This window comes from Zeus faber (assembly GCF_960531495.2).
Source record: "Zeus faber genome assembly, chromosome: 6".
Classification (NCBI taxonomy): Eukaryota; Metazoa; Chordata; class Actinopteri; order Zeiformes; family Zeidae; genus Zeus; species Zeus faber.
The window spans coordinates 19,423,066-19,436,095 of NC_137201.1; the positions used below are offsets into that span (position 1 = coordinate 19,423,066).

The 13,030-nt window shown below is 47.0% G+C and overlaps 1 protein-coding gene across 1 annotated transcript in view; it reads left to right on the forward strand.

The window, feature by feature from the left end:
• The first annotated feature begins 6,047 nt into the window (after positions 1 to 6,047).
• The window catches only part of kcp (kielin cysteine rich BMP regulator), a 29,463-nt gene continuing 22,480 nt past the window's right edge, over positions 6,048 to 13,030 (forward strand). Inside the window, exons 1-5 of the mRNA XM_080001695.1 lie at positions 6,048 to 6,159; positions 7,141 to 7,676; positions 8,084 to 8,156; positions 8,998 to 9,269; positions 10,132 to 10,300. Coding sequence (XP_079857821.1) covers positions 6,063 to 6,159; positions 7,141 to 7,676; positions 8,084 to 8,156; positions 8,998 to 9,269; positions 10,132 to 10,300 — 1,147 coding nt within the window. The 5' untranslated portion in view covers positions 6,048 to 6,062. The remainder of the gene's footprint in view (positions 6,160 to 7,140; positions 7,677 to 8,083; positions 8,157 to 8,997; positions 9,270 to 10,131; positions 10,301 to 13,030) is intronic.

Consider the following 13,030-nt stretch of genomic DNA (forward strand, 5'->3'; position numbering starts at 1 on the left):
GTACCATAACAATAACACTACAATCCAGGCAAAGACACCAGCATCACCTAAGCATCATGCTATACGTTTTCTTGTTACCATAGAAATGAGCGTACACAACTTCTACCTCCTTCTGAGTGCATTCGACGGACCTGCTGGAGTCAAACCGGTGACGTCCCGTGACCGGCATACTTCAGACGTGCGGCGGAAACAGCATCCCCGCTCCTCTGTTCCAGGCTCACGTAAACACAGTGATCCCTCTGAAAAGCCAGCAAGGGCTTTAGAAGACGCAAACAACACCAACGCTGTGACCACAATTTAATTTGTATTTCCAGAACCACACAGACAGAGACACCCAGTCAAAGAGCGGACAGCGACTTACAGTACGGATCCCAGGATCAGTGCACGGGATAAGTGTCAGCTCAGATGCTAAAGCCGGGGGGGGCGGGAAATACCTGGTGCTGGACGAAACGGGTTACCCAATGAGATCAGGAACCGGCTGGAATTTGACATGGAGGGCAGAGACTGGAGTCACAACTCGCCCGCAGAGATTTGTCTGGTGTATTTCAAGCGCTTTGCTCCCACTTCTGGCTCCTTGGTCAGATGATCGGGAAGAACACTAATCCCTTTTTACAAAATTGTACATTAGAAGACTAAAAGCATTTTAATGCAGTGTTTGGGGTTTTATTGGCTGTCATCATAGTGCTGCTATGGTACTGACTTTCCAGTCAACATTGGGGTCAGGAGCCCACAGGGTGACTTGATACCATACAGATAGATAGCTACACACAGGGTGGGGGTACATTTCTAATACTGATATTGATATCTGATTGATATAGATGTATCATTTTTATATTAAAAAAATGTGTTTGGTAGAAATAAGTCTCCAATATATAATAATTTCTCTATCATCCATTCGGATCTCCCTCCATGCTCTATGATATAATGAAGGTTGTCGATGTGCTACTCAATTTCACATGAAACAGTGTCCTAATATGCAATGTGGAATATGTACACCTACTATACTGTATACGAGTAATGTCTCAGTGGTCTCTATCGAACACCATCCCAGGGCCCAAAGCTGGAGATCTCTCGAAACCGGACAACTACTGAGGCATTAGCCTGACATGTATCCCTGCAAAGATCTACAATCGCATGATACTGAACAGGATAAGACCTGCCATCGACCCTCATTTGAGGGAGAACCAGAACGGCTTTCGGGAGGGGAGAACAACAACAGCCCAGATCTTGGCACTCAGGAGAATAATTGAGGAGGTGAGGAAGGACAGCCTGACGGCAGTTCTGTGCTTCATTGATTTCAAAAAGGCTTTTGACTCGATCCACAGAGGCATGATGGTGAAAATCCTTAGGGCGTATGGAATTCCTCCCAACCTACTCCGAGCAATAGAGACCATGTACGCAGGAACAAGGGCCAAGGTGATGACCCCAGATGGCAACAGCGAGGAGTTTGACATCCTGGCTGGCGTTATGCAAGGGGACACACTATCCCCCTTCCTCTTCACCATAGTCCTCGATTACGCACTCAGGAAGGCAATCGGCGGGCGAGAGCAGGAACTTGGCTTCACGCTAACACCAAGGAGGTCAAGACGACATCCCGCAGTGGTCATCACAGACCTTGATTATGCGGAAGACATCAGTCTGCTCTCCAATAATGTGGAACAAGCACAAGCACTACTGAAAAGGGTAGAGCTGGAGTGCGCCAAAGTAGGCCTGAGGCTAAACGCCAAGAAAACTGAGGTCATCACCTATAACGTTCCACCAGAACATCAACCTCTGACTACAGCAGGAGGAACTGTGCTGAAAGAAGTCGATGACTTCAAGTACCTGGGTTCATGGGTCAACTCAACTGAGCAAGATCTGAAAGTGAGGAAGGCACATGCATGGAGGTCCCTGAACGGCATGTCCAGCGTATGGAACTCCAACCTCCCCCGCCAAATCAAACTCAGCTTCTTCTATGCGACAGTAGAGTCCCTTCTCCTCTATGGCAGTGAATGCTGGTCCCTGAAGCCAACCCTAGAGAAGTCCCTGGACGGGTGCTACACCAGGATGTTGCGTGTAGTGCTTAACATCAGCAAGAGTATACATGTAACCAACAGAATTCTGTACGAGGGAATACCAAGGGTGGGCGAGAAGATTGCTGCAAGGAGAATGACACTAGCAGGACACTGCCAAAGACACCAGGAGCTGCCAGCCATAAAACTGGTACTGTGGGAGCCAACACATGGGCACCGGCCACGAGGACGTCCCACTTTAACATATGTGGATGTACTCAAGAATGATGCGGGAGCACAAAGCACCAACGAGCTGGCCAGATGTATGGAGAACCGGGATGACTGGAAACAACGATGGAAGGCTCGTCTGAGGACGACCTAGAGTAATGTGCTAACACTACGGTAAAAAACATTATTATTAAGGCTCAATCTGTTTCTTATAGACCTAAATGTGAATTACAACGCATACAATTAGAAGATTATTTTATCCATCACATACACCACAACACATGCACCCATGGCGACCAACACACACGCTTCAATTGGTGGCCGGTGAAACTTATTCTCTGCTTTTATCCCATTCTGGCTTGTCCTTTCTCCGGGAGGCAGCCAGGAGCAGTGGGCAGCATACAGCGATGCCCGGGGGGCAATTGCAAATGTCCATCGCTGGTCAGAGAACGATGTTCTGCATGTTTTTGGTGGGGGTCCATACTGATGTTATATGGAGGAAACCCCATGTGAGCATGTGGAGAACGTGCAAACTCCACACAGAAAGGCCCCTAATCGGGACTTAACACTCCGGAGCGTGGTGCCAACAGCGCCCCAGGCGGGACTCGAACCCAGGACCTTCTTGCTGTGAGGCAGCAGTGCAATGCATAATAATAATAGAAAGAAGAAAATAATAACATTCGTTACACTCTCTAATTGCTGTCGTCATGACAATTTCGGGACCGAAAAATGGGATCATGGTTCAAAATAAGGCAACCTCTGGTCTGAACTATGTCATAAGAGTCTAAGCTTGTACTTTGGCTACGCAGCTTGTACCCAATGGCGTCTTCAGCTTTGTTCAATTAGTGATCTCAACCTGCAAATAAGGCTTAGCAGGTTGACAGGGATTTGCTTTCAAACAGTCACTGTTAACACCCCATAAATGAACCTACTGTGGGAAACACACACAAAGTGCAGCCCGTGGGTACTGTTCACTATGAAGCAATTCATACATTTTATAACACCTTTTATTATATTTATATCTTTTATTATTATTATTATTATTATTATTATTATTATTATTATTATTGTAATTGCAGTTGTTGCTGTTGTTGTTGTTGCTGTTGCTGTTGTTGTTGTTGCTGCTGTTGCTGTTGTTGCTGCTGTTGTTGCCTTGCTGTTGTTGCTGTTGTTGTTGTTGTTGCTGTTGTTGGTATTGCTGTTGTTGCTGCTGCTGCTGCTGTTGTTGTTGTTGCTGTTGCTGTGGTTGCTGTTGTTGCTCTTACTACTTCTACATGTTGTCGTAGTAGTGACCAAAGAAGTATTTGTTTAAATTCTCCTTCCAATTCCAATTCTCCTTAAATTCTCCTTATGTGTGAGTACACCCCCCAAAACACAAACTATAAGTGTTTGCACCCCTGTACTTTACACTGAGAACCATGGCTTTGCTTGCCACACTGTGGCATCACAAAGCATGTTGAATGATGCTTTGTGTCATGTCCCCACCACGCACCATGGCCATATCATCATGAGTAATAACGATGGTATCAACAGTCCTTACTTGCGTGGAGAATTCTTCATCTGAATGACATATTTTTTGGTAATTTTGGATTCCTGGCTGCAGAACACATACCATCATTGGACCCCTCCTTGGTTCCTCAAGCTTTTATGACAGGACCTGGCCACTAGATGTCACCAGAGGTTTGGTTAACAAGGTACAGCGGCGCTTGCATGGAAGCTGGGCAAATGGGGGGTGGATTTAACAGCTGATCTATTTGAACATATTTGGCTGTGTGTTGTACTGGCGTCACGAAGATAATTTCGTGGATAAACCGAAGCTGAAGACAAAGCCGGGCACTGGCTTTTAAGTCTCCAACGCATCGATCAACCTTTAAGCAGGGTCGCACTCCAATACCGGTGTTCTCAAGCACAAATGTGGAAATTCAATTCATAGACACATTCACTTGAATACACTAATTAATACACACAGAAACCTGAACAAACATGCATTTGCGCGTATGCATCTAAAATAATCCCGCGCCGCTTATCCCATCTGTGTGTGTGCATGTGAAACTTGTTGAAACCTGTTGTTTTTGTTATTCCAAACTTTAGAGCCATGTGCTGGCCTATATGATTGTCCCACACTACAGTGCTTATCTCCACTGATGTTACATCAAGATGGTTCCAGCATCTGCCCTTGATCCAGGAGGAATTTCGCAGGAATAATCTTGTCATCAGCCTTCTGGTCCCTGGGGTGCAGGGTGCATGGGGTCCCCATGTTGGTTGAAGGTGACTGTTGGGAAACCACTGCCGTTAAAGCCCAATCCTGCGGTCAAAGGGTTAGGGTTAACTCCAACCCCAACCCCAACCCCGACCCTGACCCCGACCCTAACCCCTCACGGACAAAGATTGGTTTGGTGAGGTGGGTTGGGAAACGCAGGCCTAAGTCAGGCGTACTGTACTATCACGCTTCTAGGGGTTAACACTCAAGTTATGTCTGGACCTGGCGGTGTCTGAGCAGATACTATCAACGTTATGGGGAGAGGCAGAAGAAGCACAGCAGCATCAAACAATGTTCCATGAGGGCATCCAGGGGTCTCTTACGTCTGATATGTCCATTATGCAAAACACCTGGATGTCCTATTATCGTGCTATGAATCTGCGTGCACTGTGTGTATGTGTGTGTAGATGCACCGTGTTTCCAAGGTGTTCAACGTGTTATTTGCCAAATGCAAAACATGACAGCAAGTTTCTGAAGGGGGGAGCAAGGGGACGCTTACTATGTGCCAGACTAATAGCAGGAAAAGAAAGACTGGACACATTTTATGTGTGCGTGCGTGTGCGCGCGCGCGCGTGTGTGTGTGTGTGCGTGTGTGTGTGTGTGTGTGTGTGTGTGTGCGTGCGACAAGGTTATGAACTTATGTTTGTTAATGGAGACAAAAAAACAGGCCGCCGGGCTGCATTGGTGAACAGTGAAACATGAGCACTTTTGTTTACCGCCTTTCACACGCACGCACGCACGCACGCACGAACACACAGCATAAAGGCTCCTCCTCCGGCCTCCAGTCCAGGTTTTTGCTGATTACCCGAAGAGGGTCTTCAAAAACTCGACCAGCACTGACAGAGCAGCTCTGCCGCTTCAAGTGGTTTCTTTCTCTTTTTTTTTTTTCGCCCTTTTTTCTCTTTTGTGAGAGAAGAAAACACGCACGCACACGCACACGCACGCACACACCCACACACACACGCACACACACGGGGGGGGGGGGGGGGGGGGGGGGGGGGGGGAGAAAGGAGTTGCGTTAAAAAAAGACTAAACTTGTCATCCTGGGATTGGAAAATAATCCCTGCCCCTCAAAGTCTTCATTTTGTATTTTATCAGTATTATTATTATTATTATTATTATTATTATTATTATTATTATTGGTGACAAAACAAGAGACGATGTAACTTTTTGCCGGGATCCGGGCCACGCCCATCCTCTGTGCAGCAGTGGTAATTAAGCGAAAGCGCGCGTGCCCTCGGGGGTGCGTGCGTGCGTGCGTGCGCGACCCTGCGTGCGTCCAGATGTTCCGCGCCCCCCCCCACACACCCCCACCACCACCACCACCACCACCACCACCCACCCCCACCCCGATGCGCTCTGTGACAGAAGCAGAAAGGCTGAGAGTTGAGTTTACTCGAGGAGGGGAATTATCGCAGCCCGTTGGGATGTTTTCATCTTTGAATTCCTCCAAACGATGATTCGGGATCTTCTTCCTCTTCTTCTTCTTCTTCTTCTGACGACGACGACGACGACGCCTCGGATCTCTCCTGCGCTTTGAGTGCGAGCTGCAACGCGCACAACCCATCCAGTCCGCACAAAGAATGGAGCTCCGCAGACTGGGGACGCTCCTGTGTCTGCAGATCAATTTGTGCACGTTTTGGAATGTGCAAGGACACCCGACTGGGAGCCAAGAGAACGGTAGGTGCACGGACTAGCCCATAAAACGCTTCAATTTTAGGATGCTGAAGGAGCACACCAATGTATTCTTACATAGTATACTAAATATATATAGGATGCATTGTAAGATATCTTACCCACGTGAGATTGTCGTACACTATAAATTATACTTACATGGGATGCTGCACACTAAAGTGTACTTGCTGCCCGACTAAAAGTTTTCAATAGTTGTTTTCATTGTGCTGAAATGGAAACACAATTCTGTGTAGGAACCGAACTCTAGTTGTGTCTAAATACACTTGAACGTGCTGAAATGGAGCAACTTCAAGTACACTTAAGTTTAATGAAGTATACCACTGTTTTGAACGATCTGCCAATACATTTCATTCACTGACATATAAATATACTTAATAAGTACACGCTGAGTGAAATGGAATATAATCACCCAGTGAGTAGACTTTTATACCTTTAAACATTTATTTGTAATATACTGAATAACTAATGTATTCAACACAGTCTGCATTTTGCAACTTAAGTAAAAAAACCACTTGAAAAAGAATTACTATTAAAAAAAAGGAATATTTTGATATTATCTAAAAGGGTCCTAATACTCATCAAATGCCGCCTAGGTTTTAGCCATGCTCTTAAAATACTGTAAAACACTCCCTGTGCAACTCCATTCCAAACCATTGAGGAACCCCCTCAACGCCTCACCTCCCTGGAGGTTTTCAGAGAGGCTTCCTCCGGACCAAGTCATGTCACTGAGACCAGCGTTGACGGTGCGATGGTGTTGTGTAACATTTGGGATCATTGAGGCGCTCATGCGTGAACGCCCAGTTGAAGGCTGTGTTCTGACTCACTCCCATGGACCGTCATTGCCACTTGGTAAAAAAAACAAAGCGTCTCAAAGAGCGGCTCGAGCGTGACCCCGCGCAAAGTATGCCCGGGCGTCTCAAGACGGGCCTCAGGGTTTACAGTAATCCTGTCTTTATCGTCCTGCAGTGATCGACCTCTTGGCTGCCCTGAACATATCCCACCCAATGAAAGGCATTTCCAGGATCCAGGGCGACAATCCGGGGACGCACGTCTACAAACTCCGTCACAGGGCGCCTCACCTGACGCTCCTCCGTGAATATTCCCATTTCCTGGTCTCTTCGCTGCAAGGCACCATGGGAGTGCACCTGGTGGGGCGCCAGGCCCACGACTCTGGAGGCACCCTGCTCTCTCTTTCCTCGCAGTCTTCCCCGGTTCTCCAAATGCTGTCCTCCACCCGCGGCAACACTCTGCGTCTGGACTACCAGGCCGGTGCGGCTCGGGCGCCGCAGAGCCTGCTCTTCCCCGGCGGGAACCCCTTCTCCGGGGGGAACTGGGTGCACTTGGCTCTGGGCCTGGAGCCCGAAAGGGTGACTCTCTTTTTGGACTGCCAAGAGGTGATAGTTCTGCAAAGGAAAAGCGAAGACAGGATTAATCTGGAGCTTCCTCCAGACCTCGTGGTCACGTTGGCCAGCACCGATGGAGAAGACGACAGTAAATTTAGTGTGAGTGACAAGATGTACTTTTGTTCTTTTTTGGATAGACTTCCCTGTTTGTTCCACAGTTTAGCCGTTATGTACCTTTATGGAAATGCAATCCTGAAGTGTTAGCTGCTGTATAAAGCTGTTTAGGGAAGAAAAGACCACAGATTGTGTTGCTCACCTCTAACTGAAGAGGAGAAAAAAATTGGACGTTATTCTCAGAGCTTTGTACAGTTTAGTGTCTAATGCAAAGTTATGCCAGGTTTGAGAAGTCATTCCTTTGGGGGGTAATTCCTGTGATAACCATTCATCGATGTCCTCTGTTATGATTATATTGCGGTTAACAATACTCTCCACCTTTCATTTTCCTTTTCCATTTGAATGCGTGTGCCCGCATACAGTGTATAGTCATATTTCTTCCATGTATGTAGGGATATCTGAAGACAGCTCAGATCTCCATGGCAGCGTATCAAAGGAGGCCATGGCACTGCGCCAACATTACAGGTAAACTCTGTTCAACTGGATTACGCTTGAGTGTAAATTATTTTCTGTATACCCGAGGACACGCAGGAGAAAAGGCATAGATAACCTATTTTCAGACGCGTTTCGGCCATTATGAAACCTTTTTTTCATGAAATACATCCAACAGCATTATTCAACTACAGCCCAGTTCTATATACCAGGGAGATGAGGAGTGCATGTTGATATGGTGAATTTCAGACACTCTAAGAGGTGGTTAAGGGAATCGGGAAATTCTGATTACTTTTGTGAACATTATATAGTATGTGCATGGGTGTTTTACATGTGTTCATGTGTGTATTGGTATTTGTACTGCAATGTCTATTCATCTGAGTGTTGCACAACATTCCGCGGGGATTTCCGGCTGCACACGTAGTTCACGCCAGAGGCTACAGTTTGAGAGACTATTATCTCTCTTTCCTATTTCTGCCTCTTTCCTGTTGTTCCCGTCACTCCTGAGATTTACATTACCTTCAGCGGGATATTAGTCAAGAATGTGAAATGAGTTCATGGGAGTCATGCCGATGCAGACACATCAGCGTTGGGGTGAATGGAGCACAAAATAGCTACACTTCACGTCACAGCGTTGAAATGTGAACGCGGGGCTTCAGTTGATTCTAAGACCACCCTGATTGATTGGTGTGTACATCCTGAGGTTTTTTTTTTTTTTCAGATCATATCTTCAGGCTCCCTCAGGCGGAAACTCCCCAAATTGTTTGTTTATAAGTGCCCCATAAAGTTTTTCACGATACATGTTTTTGTTGGCAAGAGTCTTGTATTTCTGCTTCTCTCTCTCGTTTATTTATTTGTTTTTGTCTATTTTTAGACGCCCTGCCACCATCTCCCCCTACACGCGGCGGCCTTAGTCTAGATTCATCGGACAGCAAACACCGACCGTTCCCCCAGCTGCAGGACCTTCCCAGTCCTTATCCCCGGGAGGTGCAGAATGATCAGCCCCAGAGGGGAGTGGTCCTGGGGCCCCCCGGCTCTCCCCAGGGGGGGGGGGTTTATCCTCAGACACAGGAAGAGCAGCGAGTGAGGGGACTGGAGGAGAGGCTGGAGCAGCTGGCCCGCATGCTCCACATGGTGAAAGCCCAGGTACCGTCTGAACCGGAGATAGGAAACACTGTAGGATTCCACAAGGGTGGACCTTGTGCAAATCACGATACGTTTACGATCTGTCACAATATGATACGATATGATACATTGTTATATGATACATTATATGTTTAGATCCGATACAGTACTTTTACGTTATAGTACGATATGTTAAGAACGATATGATACGTTGTGATATGATACGGTGCAATATCGTACATAATGTTATAATACGATATTATACGTTACAATGTCTTACAATACATTTACATTTACATTTACATTTAGTCATTTAGCAGACGCTTTTATCCAAAGCGACTTACAAGGGAGAATAACATTCAAGCTACATTGCGACAGAGATTAGTGTAACAACAACATTCGTGTAACAATAAATACTGCAAGGTGTATACGTTACAATAAGATACGTCGCGATCTCACACATCACGTTACGTTACAATATGATACTTTACGATACATTATGATACGTTATGATATGATACAATATTTTACAGTATGATACGTTGCAATATATAAGGATACATTACGATACATCACACGTTACTATATGTTAGACTATGATATATAAGGATACGTTACATACATTAAAACATATTGTTATATAATATGTTACAAAATGATACGTGAAGATGTGATACAAAATATTAGGATATATAACGATACATTACATTACGATACACTACAATATGATGCGTTTCGATACGGTAATGATAACGTTATAACGTGATAGCGGTAACGTTACTATACGTTGCAATGCCTTAGGAGACGATACACTTCGATATGATGCATTGACATATGATGGAATGTCATCGACGTGAACCGTTGTTATCTGCTCAACCTCCAGAATGCAGACCTGCAGTCGCGTGTGCATCACCTGGAGGGGTGTGATTGCGTGAGGCGGGGCTGTGTGTGGGAGGGGCGAGAGGTGGAGGACGGTCAGCGCTGGCAGGCGCCCCCGCACACTGTGTGTACCTGCGCGTCGGGAAGAGTCACATGCGAGGCCGACATCAAGGGTGAGCGTCGCTCGCATTCCTTCACCCGCACTCGTATTCTTTTCTCTTCTTTCTGACATGCAAATATGTAGGGCTGCCCCCTGAAAGTGGACGAGTCGAGTCATCTGTCGAGATGTCCGTCGATTGAGCTTCTTCAAGTCGAGCAGTCTTTTTTTAAATGTATTTAATTTTTTCGTGTCAGCCGGTGTGCATTACAATAACTTCAACAATAATTTCATTGAGGAATTATAAATAAAGGGAATCATGGACTCGTTCTCTTATGTTACGTCAGAAGCTGCGTTCGTGGGAACTCGGAAAACAAATTTGTTTCGGAAGCAAAGCTGCCGAATCTTCGCATTGAACAGCCAATTTCCGATTCGACTGACAAAACTCTTGAGTCGGGTGCAGCCCTACAAATATGCACACAAACTAAAATTGACTGCCATATGTTGTAAACACACTCTTAACCATTGCTAATACACACGTCATACCCATGTTAAGTAGCTAGTTTTCAGATGGCTGCCCCTCCCTACGATCCCTGTCTGTCTAGCCCTTGTCATAATGGAGGTTTATGTCTCACCTTGACCTCTGACCCTACTGGGTTTCGCTGCTCCTGTCCCCCAAACACCAAGGGCCCGCTGTGTCACAGACAGCTGAGACAGGTACCTCCATGCCAAAAACCGAGTACAGTAGTTTGTTGGACGTAGTGATATTCAATGTGTTTTAGGCAGGGGTCTTCCATGTTTCAAGGATATTACTTAATGTATGTTTGATCACCTGACAGGTCTCCAAATCATTTGAAATGCTTGAGGTGGGTCACAATCACAAATGAAACAAAAAAGGTTTGGAACCCCTTACCGTTAAGTGTTGTGTCACAAGTTTCCAAATGTAGACGTAGTGCGTTTTCCTCCGTTGTTGTGCTTGTATTTGCTCTGTGCCTTTCCTAGCGTTCTGATAGCAGCTGTTCTATGTGTTTGCATCAGTGGAATAACTGATGTAAAATTTAGCGAGTGGCGTTTTGCTTTTGGATCGACTCGAGGGCAAATAAACCTTTGGCCTGCTGTATTGGCCCGGCCCAATAGCAGTGCTGTGCTGTGATCTTGTAGTTTGTCTGTGTTTCCCCAAGCAACGCTGCTTGGTAATAGCCACCTCTTTGATTATTTGTGATAGGGGATAAATCTAGGTAAGAGGTTTCTCCCCTCTTCATTTCCAGGCATGTTGGGAGCCGAGGCCCGAGAAAAATTGTCAGGGCAGGGGATCATTTCAACGTCGCTGGGCTTTCAACCCAACATCAGGCCTCTGTGAGGACTTCTTATACTGCTCTGGGAACAGCAACAACAACTTCCCATCCTATAACGCCTGTAGGGAACAATGCATGATGGGGGCCTGCTGCCTTCGTAAACTGAAACTGGAAAGCCGCGTCGGCCAGCAGGACCGCAGGCGACACGAGTACAACATTTCTGATGTGGACAGAGCGTTTATTGGGTATGACCAACATGATTCGGAGAACGAGAGCTGGTACGGCAACATTGACTTCAATCTCACCAACACCGAGGCTCTCAGGGAGAACGACAGGAAGAAGGTCCAGCGGGTTGAGGGAGACTGCAAAGAAGATTCCCATTTCACTTACAGCTGTGAATATCTGTCGCGGCTGCGTTGTCAGGCTTTGGTGAAAGACCTCGCCGAAGGGGCAGAGGCCGTGAGCTTCTCTCCTGGGGAAAGGTGCTCTGAAGTGAGCTGCGGTCAAGGCTGCGGCTGCCTTCCGCCACAGCCGCTCAGCAGATACGGGCAAATGATCAGGCTGGGCTGCGAAGAGTGTGTGAGCAAACTGGACTCCGTGTGCACACACATCACCCAGCGCAAAGAGATCAGAGACCTCACAGTGAGAGAGAGGAAGTTTTACCAACGGGCCATCAGAAGACTCCATACTAAGCCAGGTAAACTGCCATCGAAATCGACAGCCTTCACATTTCCAGAAGTTAGCCTTGTGTTGGTTTGTGATGGTGTCTGTAATTATGTGTATGTACGTGTCTACATGTGCGTTCACCCAGCTGTGTGGGAGGCCTTCACCCAGCTGCGAGCTGAGTTTGCCCCTCAAGCCGGTGGCCCTGCCTATTTCCTCCCCTGGCACCGCTACTTCCTGCGGCTGGTGGAGCGGGAGCTGCAGTCTCTGTCGACGTGTCATCTGGGAGTTCCATATTTCGAGTGGACGGTGGACTCTGGATCAATGAAGTCGTCAGCTGCCTGGCAGGCTGGGCTGTACGGTGGGGATGGTGAGCCCGGCTCGGGCTGTGTCCCCCATCACCCGTTCAGCGGCTGGACGTCCCGCTCTCGATGGACCTCCTGTCTCAGACGGAGCTTCAACTCCTCGGTTTGATCAACCACTTATGTACTTTCAATAGATAGTCTCGCAATTTAAGCGCTCTCCCTGTATCTCTCTGTTTCAATTAAGCTATACATGTTTCAGATGTATAAAAGGGTGTTAAACTCACGTTAAACTGTTTCAGGTGTGGCTTCCCGATGCAGTGGCCATCCAGAAGATTGTCAACCTAGATGATTTCCAGCTCTTCTCCCAGTCCCTGCAGGCAATCTCTGGGCTCTTCAGGCTGTGGGTGGGGGGTCACATGGCGTCCCCTCTGGCTGCCTATGACCCTCTCTTCTTCTCGCACATGGCGTTCATGGACAAGCTCTGGACACAGTGGCAGGAGAAGCATCAACCTGTTGATGGGGTGAGGACCACTGACGAAGACC